General features: G+C 37.9%; 1 protein-coding gene across 7 annotated transcripts in view; it reads right to left on the minus strand.

Moving 5' to 3' along the window:
• Window positions 1–5645: 5645 nt before the first annotated feature.
• LOC105196073 (probable G-protein coupled receptor B0563.6) overlaps window positions 5646–20792 on the minus strand; it is a 73333-nt gene continuing 58186 nt past the window's right edge. For 6 of the 7 annotated variants that reach the window (XM_026132023.2, XM_039458481.1, XM_011161802.3 and 3 more), the window contains 4 exons: window positions 14742–14891; window positions 12191–12441; window positions 10886–11173; window positions 10273–10527 (listed from right to left, as the gene is read on the minus strand). In XM_026132023.2, coding sequence (XP_025987808.1) covers window positions 10273–10527; window positions 10886–11173; window positions 12191–12441; window positions 14742–14891 — 944 coding nt within the window. Of the gene's footprint in view, window positions 10528–10885; window positions 11174–12190; window positions 12442–14741; window positions 14892–20792 lie in introns of all 7 variants that reach the window. The other variant, XM_039458483.1, reaches the window with a different exon arrangement.

Here is a 20792-nt window from a genome sequence, read left to right on the forward strand (position 1 = left end):
TCAGTTTGTGTATTTTGTTATTGACAGTAAGATGAAAAGTAGAAATTTTTTGATTATGTTTTTCATGATCTAATATATCGTAGAAAAGTTACTCCTTTTTATAGCTATCGAGTGATGATTATTCATCTCCGTAATTCACAATCATATTATTGTATTTAGTTCTATATTTACACTTTACAACGCTGTATTTTATTTATACGTTCGTCACAGCATCCCGTTTATAGTCGAAGAAAGCTTTTGTAATGCAGAATTAATATAGTATAAATCAATAACAAGTACATACGTAACAATTGTATTATAATGTTTTTTTTAGTATTTTTATTACTTTAGATCATAATGTTTAATCCACCTAGTAAACTCTGATTCATAAATCATGGTTTTAAGAAGGAAAAGTTAAGATAAGTTAATTATTTACTCAATGGATTATTTACAAAAAAAGTTTTTTATGTTTTAATATGTCAATAAATGTGTCAATATGTTAATAAACTTATAAATATAACATTAAATCACTTTTATTCTTTTATTTATTATTCTTTTTTCCAATACCTTTTATGAAAAAAACGCATTATTAGATTTATGAAAAAAACATATAATTAAATCATATTGAGTATATCATATATTGAAATCGTGTTATACTTTAAATTAATATTTAAAATGTTTTTTATTTTGAATCTGGTCATCAGTTTTCAAATTTGAATTTGGCACAAAATTTAAAATAATCGCAAAACTTAGGTAGACATAGGGTACAGTTACTTTAATTGATAATAACGTAATTATGCAATTTTATTTTTAATCATTATACTTTCGTTAAAAGTTTGTTGTAGAATATTTTTCATTTATTGTGTGTGTATACTTATATTTACAATTATTGTAAAAATGAAATTGATATTTTTATAAACTTTATCAAGATTCTTAACTTATACCAGTACAAATTTTACTACAATATAAATGATAATATAAAATTGAAAATTAATAATAGTAAATTTAATAATTGATATGAATAAAAAAGATATTAATTACAAAAATACATTCAAGCCAGTTTTATTTCAGTGTTCTTAACTTTTCATTATTGTTATTTTATTAAGTATTGAATATTTGATCGCTCTTTCGATAAATGATTAATAAAACAAGTACACTAATTAATGAGTTCTTATATTTTTAATTATTTTAATTTATAAATTTGATATTTTTGAAGATGATATGGTTTAGAAGAGATCACAGGTACGTTTTAGTCGACCGATTTTCTAAATCACTTCTTTCGCAGCACGCAAAAAGCTTATAATACAAATTAATTTGTTGTTACTAAATAGTTTAAAAATAGATGTTTGAAACATCAAGAAATTTTGACCTTTACATCCAAAACACCAAATACGAAATAGAGTGAAAAATAATTTAAGTGATACGCATTTTCAACTCTCTCCTACAATTATGCCTTCGATCACGCGTGCAAAATAATGTAATTACATTTTTTCCAAGATGGTTAACGTGAAATTTTGGGAGTTTTATAACTGTTACATAATCGTAATATTTCTTAACTCTTTCTTATCTAGGTACTTTTTTGTACTTTATTTAATGTAGTACGCTCTTTAAGATTCTAAGAGGGACGAGCCCCTCTTTAAAATTCATCAATCTCGGTCATTCCTTTTTTCATAAGAAGCTACAAGAAATGCAAAATTCCCGCGCAACAGGGTTTTTCTTGTCATACGAGGTGACGAAATCAGAGGGAAATCTCGATGATATTTTGGCAGGTCTCATCTTCAAGTATCGCGCGAAAATTGCGGAACGAGCTGCTCGATTTGCCGAAGAAATAAATCGCCAGGAAACGTGACTCTCGTTCCTTGGAGGGATATATGATTCTATTTGCGCGACTGAGACAGGCGACGATATGGGCGTGAGACGACGATGGCCGGGGAGTGTTACGAGCAGAAAATGGAATCCGCGCTAAAAACGCATCTGGATTCGGAATTGGCGACGCTGCCGTATCTAACCTGAATATCTGCATGCGCGATGCATCGCTCGGATTTATGCACTTGTTTTGAATTTTCCATTTTATTAAAATTATCTTTCTTTTTTTTCGTCATTTCCGTCCTTGCCGGAATTTCCCTGTCCTGCGAAAACCAAAAGCGCTTAAGCCGAGAGAACGAGGTCGCGGTTATTGAATATTTCTATAACAAGTGAAGCAATTACGAAAGTGCATGAAAGTTCGCCGCGAGAATCGGATTAGTCCGTCGCTCAAAAATACATCTAACCATCTCCGAAGGAAAATTTGATCTTCCGACTGGGCCGGGAGCTTTCGCGTCCGCGAAATCGAGTCGCCGCGTCTGTTTTTCCGCATTTCCCACTTCCTCGCGGGAGAACGCTTCGCATCTACCTTGGCGGTTTACTTTAGCGATAGCTGCGTTAATTGCGAGGTAAATTGGCTTCACTAGAGCCCGACTGGCTATCTTCGTCTTCGCTGCATGTGGTCGAACTCGGGACTTAATGAGAATTACGCAGTCGGCAACGGTACCTGGTCAGTAGTCCACTGTTTGACCGTGTTTGCCTGGACCTTCGTGCTTCGAAGCGAGAGACAAACAGCAGCGGTCGGTCTCTTTTCAAACACGTACGCCACGGGAGAGTGATTCGAATTTCGCGAGTTTCGACCGCCCACGAATCACCCACGCGCGCGTTGCCAATGCCTCGTCCCGACCGATTTATTTATTTGAATTACACATTTCGCGCTTCTCAGTCAGCACCCGGCAACATGGACGGTAATTTGGATTATTATATATTTTGTATGGTTTATTTGATTTTATTCTGCGTTTCAAAAAAAAACGTGACACGCAAATTTAAATAAGGTTTGAGTTTGCGAACTCAATCGCCAGATCACGTATCTCACAATCGCCTGTCAAACTTGCAAATTCCCAATCGGATATGTCCGTGCTTTCTTCCAGCGGTGACAATTAATTCCTTCACTTACCTTAATCCCTTTTGGTTGTCTGCCGATCAGAAGTGATTGACGGCCGACATCGTGCCGCAGATGCAATCAACGTTATATGTACTGTCCTCAATATGCAATTCCAAAGCATGTAAATGCATCTCATTTACGTTCCGCGATTGTTAGGATAATTACGAGTTAACGTACGGGCCTTCACAACGGCAGCAGCAATTAGATCGGGGACGAGACGGCGCTACGGCGACGGCGCTGGATCTCTGATTTATCGATCTATTTCCGGTCGGGTGTCTCTTCCGCCGTACGTGATGCAATCGCTTCTTCATCAGCGGTACTCCTTCATACGAGGGAACGCGCGCGCGTACGAGTAAAACGGCTTCGTTAGAGGCTCAGCCGACCGGAAGAGTCGTTAACTACGGGCAGCGAAGTACACGCGAGCAATTTGCATGACCGCCAATTTCGCAGGCGCGCCCGTGCCGTACCACGCGCATCGATATAAGCAGCCTGTGTCCGGGGTCGCCCGCGTGGGGTTCCATTTACACCCTAATAAATTTCCAACAATAATTATTCGACGTCGAGCTCTACCGGCGCGGCACGGCGAGCGTTACATTATGCAATATCGAGGCTCAATCGAATTACGTTACGCGTAACGTAACGTGCGAGTCATGTCGTTTTATAATATTCATTCCCGGAATCCTGTGCATGTATAATCCGTTGATATCATTCATTCTATTTTATCAGTCAGGTGAACCATCTGCGGGATTTGATCCGGTCGTCGATTTATTTGTGGAGCGCGTCGCGCGTCTCGCAATTTCGAGCGGGGCTATTTTTGACGATAAATCCGTTTATGGTATAGTCGATCGCATTATTAATTAGGTGTATACATACGTAAAATAAACATTTGTAATTGAAGGCGACGGATACCTGCATTTAATTATAAAGTGGATGCAAATAATTAATCATATTCAAATATCGAATATCAATAGGATGCCATTTGATTCGTGCGTCCAAAGTAACTTGCAATATTATTAATCACCGAAATATTCCTTAAATTTATTTGTGAGTTTATGTTCAGTTTTACTCTTTAATTCCACAGCTTAAGTAATTGCGCTTTCGTGATATTTTATTCCTTTTTTAGGAAAGTTTGTAATATTTCTTCTATAAAAAAGATCATAATTAATAAACGTGACAAAATATCGAATATTAATCGAATATCAATAGGATTCCATTTGATTTGTGCTCCCGGAGTAACTTGCAACATTATTAATCGTCGAAATATTCCTCAAATTTATTTGTGCGTTTATGTTCAGGTTTGCTCTTCAATTTCACAAATTAAGTAACAATTCCGCTTTCGTGATATTTTACTGTTTTTAAGGAAAGCTCGTAATGCTTTTTTTCGTAAGAAAAAGGTAATTAATAAACGTGACACAAATACCGATAAAAAACATCGATAAGATTTCACTTGGTTCGTGTGATTCGAATATATCATGATTTGCGATATCATGAACTACAGAAATATTTCTCAAATTTATTTGTACGTTTGTATTCGGTTTTACTCTTTAGTTTCACAAATTAAGTAACAATTCCGCTGACACTTAATTTTTTTTAAGAGAAGATCGTAATGTTCCTTCTCGTAAGGAAAAGGTAATAAACGTGATACAAACATCGAATATCAATAGCATTTCATTTGATTCGTGTGTTCCGAGTATAATTGCGATATCATTAATCACTGAAACGTTTCTCAAGTTTATTTGTACGTTTATATTTGTACGTACATTTGCTTTTTAATTTCACAAATTAAGTAACAATTCCGCCCTCGTGACACCTTACTCTTTTTTAAGGGAAGCTCATAATGATCCCTCTCGCAAGAGAAAGGTAATTAATAAACGTGACAAATCGCGTTTGTAATGTATCGTTGATTGACGTTCCCCTTTGGCAAACAATGAATGAGCGGAACGCTTTTAAAGGACAAGTTAATTCGCCAGGAGGAGTCGCGCGACCCCGTTGTCTTCCGAAAGTGGGGTCGAAGGGTAGACAGGGTACTCGTTCATCCCGTGGTGCCTTCGACGGCGAACGAAGCCACCCTGTATCGACCCAGCGACGCCCACCCAAAGAGCAACCCCCACCATGGATGACCCCATCCACCGGCGACCGGTACCATTTTGCCCAAAAATTCCGGTGCGCGATGCGTCGTCGCGCGCCAAGTCGCCGCTACTTTTTTGTCCGCGACGCGACAAGACACCATGTTCGAATGCGGAACTGCGGATTTGCAGCGACCGCATTCGAATTGACAAATCCGCAAACAACTGACCGATGACGAGCCGAGATTCTTCGCGTTCGCGAGTTCTCTCGATCGTAAACGAAGGCGATTTCGATGACGCGGTGTATTGAGATACATTAGAAATACCGGCATCTAAATTGCCGCTTTCATCCCCGACGCGAAATATTTTCTCGTACTCGAGCACACAGCATGATTTATGGGCTAAAAACGACGTGGGAAAAATAATTCATGAGACAACTTTGAATCAAAGAAAGAGCTACATGGTGCAAGAAGGGGAAGGAACGAGAGGCGTAGGACTTTTTCTGTGAAAAATAAACTATATAAATCATCCGGCAAAATTTATCACGTCACCGCACAGTCCCGTATAAAAAATACGATAGGGGCATTGCTTAACCAGCCACCGTCAAAGTCACCGGTTTCCACTCCATTGTATAGACTATTGCTTGGGAAGCGATTTTATTCTTTAGACACATTGGAGTATTTCTCTCTCTCTCTTTCTCTCTCTCTCTCTCTCTTATTCTCTCTCTGTCTTGCTGGGCGGAAGAGAGATACCGATGCTACATCTCTGCGAGTGATGGTACAACGTCGACGGTAAACATCCCGACGCCTACGTATTTCGAAACTTTATTATGACATACAGTATATTTGCTCCCTTAACACACTTCTCACCGCAGCGTATCTCTTCGTTATTTTCGCAAAGGCTGTACGCGCGCTTAAATTATCCCCCAAAATGATGGCAGGACTCATCCATTCTGCTGTACGCGCGATGTGTGCTTCGCCCATCCCGGCGCAGTGGCCGAAACGAATCCCCTGGTGCACCGCTGTTCTAAATTATTTCCAAATAGCGGTGTACCGTACGACGGAGAAGTTTGGTCACCGCCCCCACACTTAACTACGGCGAAAATCCTGCCGCCGACCGTTTCATCCCTGTCCCTTTCCCGTTTCTGCCACTGCGTCGGGAACGATTTTCCCCCGCAACGGAACGGAAACCATCCGCCGGAGATTCTCTCCCCGCCGCTCTTCCGCCGCGCTTAATCGGTGCTCCACATTGCAAGAACGTGCGCGTGTACGTCCCCTCTTTCCCACTTACCCCTCGCGGAGCTTCACACGCGAGAGGGCTCATCGATCCGCGCGGTAAATATCAAAATTTCACGGACTGACGCATGACGCAAAAATCGATCGAAAGGAACGATTGAACGGCGCGGCCTGTTTGCACGAGTTCTTCCGCGAGGCTAGGTACGCCGAGCGAGCGCTCGTCATGTACTCGTCATCTGGTTCGACAGCGAGCCGACGCTGTCGCATTCGACGTGACGAGCGTTGGCTGAAGCACCTCGCAGATATTTTTACTGATCGTCGAAAAAAAATTCCCCTTTCCTCCCCCTCCCTCTCCCTGGTAAATCACGCTCGAAGGAAATAGCGATTCAAGGGACTGGGGAATGTTGGAATCTGGGAAGTTTGCGGGGACCGCAATTCGTTTCCTCGGGGAATGAAGTAGGATAAAAACGGAGGATTTAAAAAGGAGGAACGGAGATCAAACCCTCCCTTCGCGTGTTCCTCTATTCCCAAGTAAATTATTGATTATTATACTTTTCCAACTTTTGCGTTCCCGTTTGCATAATGAGGACAGAGAGGACGCAGAGATTCTTGCAAACAGAAAATAGACACTTTCTCTAAATTTATTTCTTTTTTCGCGCGCCTCGCCAAGGCTATCGCGTCCGGGCTATGAAGTATACGCGCGTCGCAAAATATTCTTTGTTTTGGGATTTACGTATGCAAATGAACGAAATAATATTACCATCGAACCGCGAGCGCAGACCCGTTGCGACGAATTTAATTATCGATTCCCCGGGAGAGAATATCTCTCTGCAAGGTGCGGCAGCTATTTTCGAAACGCGATGCAACCAGAAGGTAGCGGTTTATTTCGAAGAGAGAGAGAGAGAGAGAGAGAGAGAGAGAGAGAGAGAGAGAGTTCGATAGAATATTATTATCGTAGCCGGCAGCGGTCCTTTCGTTAGATCCGAAAGACGAGGCTAGAGCGGTTTATATTGCTCGTATCGCGATGCGCCCTTTTACTCTCTCAATACTTGGACCTCCTTGAAATTCAATTCCCGTCCCGGGGGGTGGAGGGGCGGGAGGGGGGAATGAGAGGGTGAAGGAAACGTTATCGAGAACGCCATACATAAATTGCTTAGGTCTAATCGAACGTAGCTTATCGACGGCGAAGATACATTGCGGTGTGTAAAAGATTAATGCCGATAACGCGGGCGAAGACGAGGCGTAATTCTCACTGGCGCTCGGCAGCTCTTTAATTATATAGTACTCACACGGAAATAAATCACATGATGATTCACCGCGGCGCGGCGATAAAATGTTTCTCGACGTTATGTGTTATTTTAAATGTCCGGAGAAGCCGTGGCACACCTTTCTCATGCGCCCCGCCTTCCGTCTCCGGTAGAGAGACCCTAGTATCTGAGGCTGGCCATAAGACAGCCAGTTTTATTTCATTCATTTTATCAAAAAAGAAAAAGAAAGAAAGAGATAAAACAGAAAGGAATAAGAGTGAGTAAGAGCTAATAAATTTTGCATGGTAGATAGAAAATAAGCTGTAAAAACAGCTAATAAGATTTTGTTCCAATGACGGCTATCTTGGAAGCGGAAACAGGGAACAGAAAATAAAGAATAGGAAACAAGGAATAAGAAACAATTTAATATGATGAATAAAAAGAAATATTTTTTCTTGAAAAGAAGAAGTGATAAAGTGTTTCAATAAACTGATTGCTATATTAGGAACTGATGATATTTCATCAGTTATTGATGCAGTATCTAATGCAATTAGTGGTGCAGCACTGATACAGTTATTAGTTGATTGAAACACTTTATTAGTTCTTTTTCTTAAGAGTTTATGTGTTTTCCTTATTTAACGTATTAAATTGTTTCTTATTCCTTGTTTCTATTTTTACATTGTGCGTTAAGTCTTATCCAAGAATTTATACGAAAAAAAATAATTTTACTGTACTTACTGTCTAAAAATTTAGCTAAATATAGATAAAAAAATATATAATTTTATGTTGAATTGTATTAAAATAATTATATAAAACATTCAAGCATAATGATTCTATTACTAAAAGTTTTGATATCCTAGCAATTAGCTTAAACGTCCAGTATAATTTTTTTAATGGTTCAACGTAATTATTTTCAGTTCTGTATTTCAGCAAAATTGTTCTTTCCGTGTAGAAATGGATGCGGTTAATACAATGCACGATATTAAACGTTCTCTGTGTATACAATCACTAATTGTCCAGACACACGATATTGGTAGTTTACTTTAAGCTATAAATTTATTCAATATTATAATTTTTTAGGAAAAACTTGATTGGAAGTGAAAACTTTTGGCAGTGATGTATTACACAGGCAAACTTATGCTCAAATCGAATCATTCACTGATTTATTAACAAAATCAGATTGAAAATGTATTTAAATAAGATTGTAACAAAGCATCAATTTTTTATCTTTATCTGTGTGAGTGGAAAAACGTGTGTAAAAGATAGGACTGTGACGGAATAATATTAAATGAACAAAGTAGTATATGCAGTCAACGAAATTAATTATCCGGACACACATTGGAAATTTATTTTATGCTACAAATCCAAATCATACTTTTAATGAAAACGCATCACTGGCAGGAGTTTTCGTTTCCAATCGAGTTTTTCCTAAAACAGTATAATATTTGATTAATTTGTAGCATAAAATAAACTTTCATGTTCTGTGTCTGGACAATTTATTTTGTGACATATATGAGCACACTTTACTATTCTTCCACCACGTGTGTGACGTACATTTTTTCTCACGCAGGATTTTGACAAAATCGCCTTATGGTCACAGACTCTTATTCTAGAGTCTCTAGCTTCCGGTGAGATTCCGGAATTAACGCGGTCCCTCCTCTCTTCCACCTCGATTTCACCCCGGCAATCTTCCGTGGAGATTCTCGCGGGAAAGATTCCCTTGTACGATCAGGTACTTGACACATTTCGATTTTTCCTTTTCTCGTTCTGCTTCTTCTCCATCTTCGCCATACCCGGCGCCCGTCGCCCGGCGCCTTCGCCCAGTGCTCTTTCTCGTTTAATTTTCAACGAGCACGACGGTGATCGCTCGCGACTCGATGCACAAGTCTTGTCGCCGCGTCTCCACAGCGAATTCTGATAAATTCTTCGCGTTGCAGCGCGCACGGGCGCATTACGGTGATTCTTGTTTCTTTTCCGCATCTCTCTTTCTCTTTCTCCGCTTCGCGCAAACTTGGTCGACGACGACAGAAACTTTTCCAGCTTGTACTTCGGAGCACGAAAGAGTTCTGCGGGGCACCGCGGCGATGCGATGGCTTACACAGAATTCCTTCTCTTTATACACTTTCGTCGTTACTTGGCGATCGAGCGATCATGCCGAGCGAGCGCGTCGTTCGACAGAGGGAGAGATAATGGGATATCGACTATTTAATCAGGTCGGTCGATTTAATGCTGGAATCTAATCCCCCGGAATGGTCAAACGTTCAAATTCAGCAGCAATAACCGTATAGACACGCCCAGCTTTAAGCCACTTTAATACGCAGGAATGTTTCGTAAATGGCCATACTCTGCAACTATTCTGGTACTTCACCGGTACGCAGAGAATACACATAGCTCGAATATTTCCTCGTGGATCGACTCGTAAGAATCGAAAGATTCGCAGGAAATGTCCAGTGGAGAATCAACGTCTTCTCGCAGCAATCGTATCGTCGGCCGAAAGGAAAAAGAACGCGACGGCAGTTTAATCACCCTCTACTATTATCACGCAAACTAGATTGTTCTACGTAATTGCGCACGATCTTCGGCATACTCGTGTATCGTTCGCGACACCTGGCTCTATTTTTTAACAGAGTTTTTTTTTCGCTCTTGCAATCAAACCCGCCTCGACATTTACAGTTGCACGGTGCGTCGCGTCGGTTCCGCGCTAGGTCCGAGTCCTTTTTGTTCCACCGCTTGGCTACCGAGCGGTTGACGCCAGGATCGATGGCAAAAAATCCGTGTTAAACGCTGGCACGAGCCAGATGTCCGGGGGTCGCGACTGTAGTGGTTGGCGGGGTCGTCGTCGTTGTCGTGGTCGGTCTCGGTATCGGGGAACGTTTCATGGGCAGACTCCTGCCGCCCTGGTCGCTCTTGACCCACGGCCATTGCAGAGTACGAATTAGAGTGTTTCGAAAGTCTTCGGAAAAGAGGCAATAAATGTAAAACGTGATCGAGTAATTGATCACTTCCAGTAGATTGGCCAGTGCTCGGAACACCTGCAACCGAACACGGCGAATTAATGGACGAATTCATAATTGATGAAGTCGTGTATTGGGCGTGCGAGGAGGTGGCGGGGGAGGATATGCCGGAATAATTAAATCAATTATTCAGGAAGAGCGGGCGGGGAAAAGTAAATTTTGATCTAGCATCTTTGCAATAAAATGACGGGGATAAAAAATGGGTCACAGGAAGAGCGAAGTTGTTTTCATAAATTAACTTTTAATTTAATTGGAATTTAACTCTATTGTTGATTCATATTAAAATGTAAAGGGTAAGGATTCTCGACAGACGGAGTTGTCACATTGGAAATAATTGACAATATGTAATAAAAATATTTAGAGTGGTTCCTCTTACCTGGTAAGGATAATTGTTAAGATTGCTCTCGCTGAGTGTGACATTTAAGATAACCATCGGACTGACGCAGACTAGGAAGAGAATGCTGGTGCTGCCCAAGAGCAAGATCAGCCTTCGCTCCTCGGCGAAAGTTCTTGGATCCTCGTCGCTGCTGACGGTTCTCGATAGGGTCATTCTCCGGCGTCGCTCGCAGGACCTTCTGTACACTATCATTATTCTCAGATTGAATCCGGCGAGGAGGATCGTGGGCGCCACTTTAAAAACAACTTCTAGCACCACCTTGTACACCTGAAATACATGTTTGCGTCATACACACGAAGAGCTCGTAAAATTAGAATTTCAAGTTAAATATGGTATGGACCGTTTAAGCTCGCACAATAGAATATATAATAACTAAATACGCTGAATGTTCTACAATCCTGACCTTAATTTAAATGTCAGATCCTTTTTGGACGTCAGACATACTTCTATGAATTTAGATTAATGGAGCACATTCTATATATGATCACTGAAAAAAATTTTGTCGAAAAACTAGAATATTTAGTCCGATATTTTCAACCAAATATTGAGTTGGTTTAGTTAATTTATGATTAAAATTTTTAATGGTTGACATGAATAAATTTTTTCTACAACTAAATAATTGTTGAATGAACGCAAACGTTGGATCAAGTATTTTAATTTTTCAACAAGTTTTGTGTAAGTATTCACATAAATGATTATTAATTATGTTATAGATAACAATAATTTTTTTATAAGACATTTTCTTTAATATAAAAGTTTTATTGAAATTAGAAAATAAATCAAAAGTTATGAACGTTTAATTTGTGTTCTTTATATATATGAAAAAAATGATATAAATAGACAAATTTCTCATTGATTCTTGTTTCCACTAATGTATTGCACACAATGTAGCAGTAAAAGTAGTTTGGATTAGTTTTGCACAATCTTTATAACATTTTTATGTTATAAATTTAAACTAAAACAACAACATTGCAGGATATTTTTATAATAATTTATTGTAATTTGACTATCAATTAAATGGTGCTATCAGTATTTTTTCAATCAATCCGGTGAAATTTTTCTAACGACAGATTTGAACTCACATCAGTATCGAAATACATAAAAAAAAACGTAGTTTTCTTTTCTTACATCAAATTAATGTAAAATTTGTAAACTAATGTAATTAATGATTTAACAGACGAATTAACAACGTTACGTTCGGCTGTTGTCGACTTTAAAGTACATTTCGAGGTTGTTACTGGAAGGAAAGAGCAACTTTGCGAGCGAAAAGGAAACATAAATTACCTGATAGTACCACGAGTCGAGAAACGACTGATTGTCTCTCCTTTGGTAGATTAGGGGACCGCCGGACGCTAGCAGGCAGGTCGTAATTTCACCCCGAAATACACTCGGCAGATAAACGAGAAATGTAGCCAGAGGGATGAGCACCACTGTTAGGTGAGGTGGTCCGCAGAGTGGCCGCGTGTGTTGTCCGGGATGACAGACGCTTACATAACGCTCCACTGTCAATGCCAGAAGCATCATTACTCCAACCCCTATGCATACAATTAACCTCTATATCTCTCGAACGTAGTGCTATGTTGAGTCGGCCTTAAAAGCTCTCTCTGCGTCACCAGGCACCTGTGCGTTTCGTGCGCACCCAATCCCCACGCACCCAATCCGCACCCCACAACAGCATCAGTCGGAAAACTTTTGCAACACATTTTCGTCGCCTGGACAGAATGTTTTAACGCTCTTTTTTTCTTTTCCGCCCCATTTTCTCCAATTCTCTTTCTCTGAACTGCACCAGGTTGAACTTCTAATCGCCATAATCGTTGTAACTTATAAGAGCTGCGAGGTACGAGAAAGCAAAAGTTTTCCGTCGCAAACGAAAAGTTTCGTAATGCGCGAGCGATCTTCTATTTCTTTCGGCGCATGGTGCAGTGAACAGATAATGCAGATAAATTTATTTCTTCCCCTCTCCCCTTTGTCGCGAGAATTGTATCAGTCATTTTTGTAAGAATGGTGCTAATAAGTGATAAGAAATACAAGAAGATCGCGCGAAAGAAGGAGAGAGAGACAAAGATAGATAGATAAAGCGTTTATTAATGTTCTAAAGCAATCCCTTTAAGAACATAAAAATAACAAATAAAAAATAGCGAAAAGAAAAAACGGTAACAAAATAATGCAGAAATACAAAAATAAAATAATAAAATTAAAAACTATACATCAATGGAAACATAAAGGTTATAGTTTAAGAGCTGTAATATACAAAAAGCATAATGTAGCATTGCAATAAGATCGTTGGACGAATGAGCTCTTATATAAATCAATATGTCTTTATGCCGAATGCTTATTGCTTATGCTATTGGCTATACGTATATGTACGCATTTTGTGTGTTCACGCTTTTATGGTTTGTCTATAATGCGCACAATAAATCTTAAGCCATAAGAAATTGAACAATCACATTATTCTCAACATGTTCGACTATGATTAGTCAATTTCTTGCAGCTTAAGGCTTACTGTACGCATTATAGACAGAGTTATGGATGTATGAAAAAAATCGAAGAGCTAATCGCGCAATTAGCTCAGCACTCAGAAAGAGAAAGAGAGAAGCAGCATTTCCTACTCGCTTTGGAACAAGTTCCTTCAAGTGCAAAAATTTAAATACATAAATAGAAATAATAATTAATACTAATTAGAATTAATTATATACTGAAAAAAATTATATGTTCAAGCAAATATATTTATTTTAACATCAATTCCTTAATTTAAAAAATATTTCCTAACATTAAAACTAAATTATTTATTCTAGCTAATATTTATTTATAAATGAAGGAAATGATATTAAAATAAATATATTCACTCGAACATAAAATTTTTTTAATATAGTGTTAACAATTATAAACATTTCAGGAATTAGTAGTTAAGAATGAGCAATTTCAAAACCTGAAACACTAAGTAAGAAGAAGGAAAATAACAGCTAAAAATTAGAAAAAGAGCAAAAAGTATTCCTGCTTGAGTAAGTACATACGAAAAAAGCGCAGTAAAAGGAAATAGAAAAACTTGGCCATTAAGGATATTTGGCTATACAATACGAGCTAAAAGTTATCGAAATTTAAAAACTGAAGTTTCTCTTATTCTTTTTTTTCTAATTGACAACAAAAAATCTTGATCGTAAATGTGCGAATTTTGACGTTGAAATTAGCTGCTAAGAAGAAAACAAAAAATTTAACTTATATTCAATAGTTTTTGCTGTAAAAATCACTACATTTTGCTGCAACTTTAAATAAATAACTTTTAAACGAGTAAGTGAATCTAAATAAATTTTTACACAAATATTTATTAAAATTTTATTAGTATATGTAGTAAAAATTTTATTTTAATTAATAATGCTGCTTCTGCATTAAATTTGTAAATAAATTCTGTAAAACGCGATTTTACATAAGAATAGTAAACAACAAATTAAATAACTTTTGAACCAATAAGTAAATTGTACTCGAATTTTACACAGATACTCAAACGTAATACTCGAATATTCGATGAAATTTTTATATTTTTGATAATGTTTTGAGATATGACATAACGATATTAAATGTTTCGGAATAAATGAATAAAGACGTTTGAATTCAAGCATAATACGCGAGTTCCGTGTTTTAGACGAAAAGCTAATCCATAATTGAGATGCAAATAATCGATATGATTTTTTAAAGAATTTGATACAACATTGCGAAAGATAAGTAGTAAGTCAACAGAAAGAAGGGAAAGGGAAAGAAAACAAGTCGATTGGACTATTCGTGGATGGAATTTTTGCAGTACATTCTGCGAAATTCTCGTGATAGAGAATCGTCTTACCTAGGCAGCCGTTCCCGAGGAAAAGCTCGAGATGAGCGTGATAGAATGCCTGGAGCCAGCTGGTCCATCCCCCGGTCTCCTTGTGAATAAGCACCCTCAGCGCGAAGGGGATGCAGAAGAGGATCGCGAGGAGCGCCGCGGCAGAATAACCTGCAACAAAAAGAGGAGCCGAGCGGTCAAGAAATGTACAGTACATACGAACGGGGAAAAATGAGAGGCGAAAGATCTGAAATCGAGTTAACTTGATTTCATAAACCCGAAGCGGCAAGCGAACGTTGAGCACGATTCACTTAATCATTCTCGTAACTTCTCTGAATATTCTGTCATCGCACGGTGGAATTTTTATTCCGTCTTCACGGAGACGTGTCGCGTGGAACGACGGAAATAGGATTAAATCACTCTTCAAGATCTATTACGGGATTCTCGAGTGTTCTTAGCCGTTTCCACCGTTTTACTGTCGCGCATTTAATACCCACCAGTTTCCTGGAGTCGTTACGCGTTCCTGATCGCATAAAATGTTAACGCCTTCTATTAGAATCCTCTTAGCCAAGTGTCACTTGTAAAGTTAAATTATACATTTCACTTATTGTTAGTCGCTAATCGGTCCTTCGGATGAACGCAAGATATTTTTATTTTCCGCGTGTTTCACTCCCAAATTGAAACTTTATTGAAACTCGTGAATTTAGACAATCGAAACGGGATACACGTTTTTTGCTCATTTCCATTGATTTCCTGTTTTCGTACGGTCGACCGCGCTGTTAGTTGCTCCATGTCTCTTGTTACGAGCTTTTACCGTCCATTGAAACCAATTAACGCCCGTATTTACAGTTTCCTTCCGCGGAATTTCCTCAACGCAATTAGACGTCGACGCCCGTTGTTCTCTTCTACATCGTATAGTCGCGAATTAAATGGAAGGTCGCTCACATTCTCCGGATATAAAATGCGAATGAAAGGAGATTCATCTTCGGATGAATTCTTCTTTGGATTAAGCGAATTTTTATTGTTTAAAACAATTCCTACTCCGTACACTCTTGTAATAAAATTAACAGAAATTTAAATTATTAAGCAATTAAATTATTCAGCATTAATATTTTACTCGACAATTACATAACGTAAATAAATGATGCGCATTATTCAGTTGTAATTATGTCCGAATTATCTTCAATCAATATGCAACAAATGCACTTCAGCCAATGTAGTTTTATCAATTCCCGCTTTGTCGCGCCGATCACCCACGAGCTTTCAGTCGCTGATAAGCTCGACAAACTCGCTGGTAAGGTTCCTTTGGTCGATGATAACCGAGTGGTGGCTGGGAAGGGTAGTTTCAACCCCCTTACCAGCCGCTACCTTTGTTACCAACCGACCTAGATCTCGCGTTTCGCAGCCATCTCGTAGAGCCTTTCCCAAGCATCTCGTCCCCGTAGAGCGACAGTTACTTTAATTGCGAAGGAAAAGTTCTTTCCTTCCTGAAAGTTTATTAAAGCGCGCGGCACACGCTCGTCGGAGTATGAAAGTCGCAAGAATCGCCTGGCAATTGGCTAATGCCTCGCGAATGAAAGTCGAGTTTTCCGTCCGGCTTCCGCGACGAGTCGCGAAGGCTCGTAAAACTTTTACGTCCATGCCGTCGCATTAAGGTGAAATTGCATCTTTCCATTTAAATTACGATCTCTCGCCGTCTTTCGTTCGTCAGTAACGACCCCAAAGAACCAACTATAGATTTCAATGGGTCTCTCGATCTTTTCGCCAATCGGGACAGGTCGGGTCTAGCACCTCAAACCTTTTCCCCTCGCTTTCTTGAAATTGGTCTTGATGCGTGGACGAAATTCCGTTCGTGAATAAACATGCATGTTCAAATATATCAAATATCGCAACGTTCTACTTTGGGGAAACAACGACGAGTACTCGAGGAAAAATTATGCAATTCGGATAATGTTACATTATTTGTTTATGTAACATCAATATCGGTTTATCGAAAAACTAAATTTGTGCGGAAAATGCGGTCTACGCAAGTTGTTATATTCTCTCTTAATTGAAATTGAAAGAACAGAAATGCTTTCAAAATCGAGAAATTACGCAATAATTATTACTTTATAATTGTCTAGTATGCCTTGAACCTTTCGCGCGCGCAAGGCTTTCTTTCTTCATCGCATTAATATAATAACGTGATGTATTCTAATGTAGTAAGCCATCCTAATAAGTTTTAAAACCATCGTTATTTATCCTTTGTTACGTGCGAATAACAGAGTTACGAAATTAAACTTGTGCAGAAATTGCTATATAAACTGTTACGTTCTCTTTCTTGGTTAAAATTGCAGTAACACAAGTACTTTTAACATTGCGAAAAATTACGCAATAATTATTGCCTCGTAATTTGTATGCTCTGAACCTTTCGCGTCTGCGAAGTTTCTTTTCTTCATCGCATTAATGTGATAATGCGATGTAACCTAATGTAACAAGCTAGCGTAATACGCCATAAGCTCGTATCGGACTACGCATTGAAAATTCAGATTATCGATTATAGATTGAAGATTGTCCAATCATGATGATTGCAATCATGCAATGCAATCGATATTAATCAATTTAATTTAACCTTTAAATTATAATGTTGGTCTCACAGACCACTATTGAAACTTGTCAATAATTTTCTTAAGATCCACAAGAAACGCTCTAAATTTATAATAGTTTTATATGTCATCTGTCTCCATCAAGCACTGCGGTCCGGTTATCATTTTTAAGATACGTGCAATATGAAACAGTTGAAAAATTCTAACAGTCCCACAGATCAGGGTTTACTGTTTGCATTACTTTTACCGCAGTAAGTACTAAGCATTTATGTATTTCTTCATTTACATCTTATTTAAAACATTTAACTTTTATTTGCTATTATTTATTTATGCTGTTATATTATGAAGTGGGAAAATTTTTATTGTTTAACTTCTCTTAGAATTTTTTAAGATTTTTCAAGTGGGAGTAATAATATTTTCTTATTAATCCTTATATTAAAACATCTTTTTTCGTTTCTGTATTTACAAGTATTTAGAATAATTAACACCTAAAAAAATTCTTATTTTTGAAAGAAGAAGGATACGTCACAAAAAAATTTTAATAGTTAATGTGGATAAGTATATTGCATTAATAAAACACATGTATTACATTTTTAACAATAATTCGAATATTGGACTAATATGAACATACATATTATGCACAAGAAATAAGAAGTACCGTTTTTTTAGTCGAAGCGGATTTCGATGTTTAATAATATTTTTATGTCTATTATTAAATACATTTTTCAGTTCTACAAATTGAGTATAAAGTTTTTTTATACTTTGTTAAGATGCTTTTAGCATTGTTATTAAAATTGATACTCAATCTAATTTAAAATATTATTTTTTTCTAGCTTTAGTTTACGATTGCGTTTCAAGTCAGACAATTCGTATCGACTACACGCAATTTATAAAATTGAAAAATACACTTAACAATTGATACAAAATTATTATTGAACATCAGGATTTTCTTCGATCAAAAAATACTACTTTTTTTATTTTTTTAATGTTTTTTTTTACTTTTTACAAATGTCACGTGTTTATCATCACATAACTAGTAAGTCGCCAAGCCATTAGTTAATATTGCAATTGATTAGAAAAATAGACTGAGTTCTAGTTCTAACTTGTAATTTTAATCTTTGCTTTCTTTGTTCGGATTAGTCAAATCCAATTTTCAATATGCAATTTCAATCTTCAATACATATGGGCTTCAAAAGCAGTTATCTATTGCTACATATAATGTCGTCAACCCAAGTAGATGTTTGTTTGACAAATACGTCGCTTGAAATCGCTTGAAATCGAAATAAGATGAGAGAAAGCAGCATCAAAGTGGCCGTCGTGCCTCAATTACCGAAAACCATTGCGGCTGATTTCGCGCATTCCATTTTTCTGGAAGACGGATGTCGGTGGGCGTCGGTGTTCGTTAACGCACGCAGACGCTGCGAATGGAATTAATGTGTCAGTGACCCGATTTCGGGTCACGATTCGTTTACCAAACCCTATCACATTGATTGGCCGATTCCCCCGCGTTTTCTTGCTCGCCCTCGTCCATCGGCACGTTGATACGAGGAAGGGACACAAGAGAGGTGACAGATCCATAAAATTCCGATTGGAAAAGATCCGCAGAAGTAAATCCTGGGACGTACATTTAGCACAGACGTCTCTTGCGTGCGGCACGAAGGTCGAGGAGCTCTCACGAAATACGCCGATCTCTTTTTTCCCTCCGAAACATCTGTGTATCAGATTATTGATTTACGTGATGTAAAACGTGGATAGAATTCTCTTTCCTTTTTCTTTGCATCTGATAAAAGCGCCAGCAACGCGTTACCGTCTGATATCTTTATTGGCACTTTGAGTGCGTGATAGAAACCACTTAGCGGTAATATCTGTATTACTCGGAGCATTGAAGAAATCAAAGTATTAAAACTTCGCAAATGATATGTGATTAATTCATTTGATTACACAAATGCTAATATCAACTATCAATGATAATGTTTCCACATTGTCGTGACCAGAATACGAACCTAGGTTACTACGACTACAACGTAGAATCCTAACTACTAGATCACGACTGATAAACAATTATATAATTTTTCAATAAAATTAAAAAAATTTTAATACTTTATTTACATTAAGAATACATTGTATATAGATATTTCTATAAATATGTTAATATTTATGCTTGAAATAAACTATGTACATATAACACTACATGATCATGTAAGTAAAATTTTATTGCAATTTGGAGCTTAATTGTTTTGCAAAGAAACAAATAAATGAATTTTTTTTATAAAATACAGTTTTTGACAATATAAGAAAATTTTATACATAAAGAAAATTCTATCATACATAAGATTTTTGTTATTTTTCAATGCATTTCCATTAGAGCACATTTCGACTTTTTATTGAAATAATTTTTGATCCAGATAGAAAATCGCTGCCTAATTTTTTATATTACTCTGAAATGCAATATAGAAAAATCTGTAAATTTTGCATAGCTTTTTCATTATTTTGAAAATAAGTGTAATATATTCTTTTAATCACGTTCGAACTGATATCGATGAACAAATATTTTTATGCAATTAATGTCATTTCGTTCATAACATCACGTTCAAATTTTGCGTTAAAATTCTCACAATTGGTAGATACCGCGCACTATATGCTGCATCATTGTCACGTCTGAAGTTAATATTTGGCATCTATCCCTGCGTATGAGCGAGTGCATCTGAACACGCGCGCCTGTTTGTGTGTGTGTGTGTGTGTGTGTGTGTGTGTGTGTGTCGACAAATACAGGAATAGTAAAGAAAAATGTCGCAATGTCTAGCCGGGGCGACGTTGTCGCCTGGCATCCCGCGGCGACATTTTACAAATCGCGTCCTCCCGGCATGTTTAATTTATCGAAATCCTGAGGGAGAAGCCAGCTGTAGCGTCCATTTGTCAACATCCCCGCGGCGGCGTAACTGCGCTGCGACGGGATGTCGCGTACCTGAACGGCTACTTTAACTCCATAAAAGCGACTGTTTTCGCGCAGATCGTTAAACGCATCGTTTATCATGCCGAGCACGCTACGGTACACGCATGGCTCGAATGACTCGCGGCCGATCGGGATGGGCGAATTTCAAAAATAGGGTGGCCCGCTATATTGGTATCTTCACCCGTGTCACATCGCCGAGCGTTATGTACGGAATATCAATGTTCTGCGACCGAAGTCATATATAAGCGCGAAAAAATATTTTCTCAGATAAACGACAGCAGCATAACACGTATCCAGATGTTATTCCCGGATAAAGGCCAAGGTTGGGCTGCACCTACATCGAACGAATCAAAATCTACATAATGTCAACCGCCCAGTTTGCGACCGGACAGTCTAATTTTCAAGATTTTTTCCGGTGTTCGGTTACAAGGGTAATCAGTTACAAGGATGATCAGCTATTACTAATTTTTAGAAGCTATTACTAATTTTTAAAATATATTAAATTTTTATTTTTAAAATTTAATAATAAATTAT

Source organism: Solenopsis invicta, chromosome 16, assembly GCF_016802725.1.
Source record: "Solenopsis invicta isolate M01_SB chromosome 16, UNIL_Sinv_3.0, whole genome shotgun sequence".
NCBI lineage: Eukaryota > Metazoa > Arthropoda > Insecta > Hymenoptera > Formicidae > Solenopsis > Solenopsis invicta.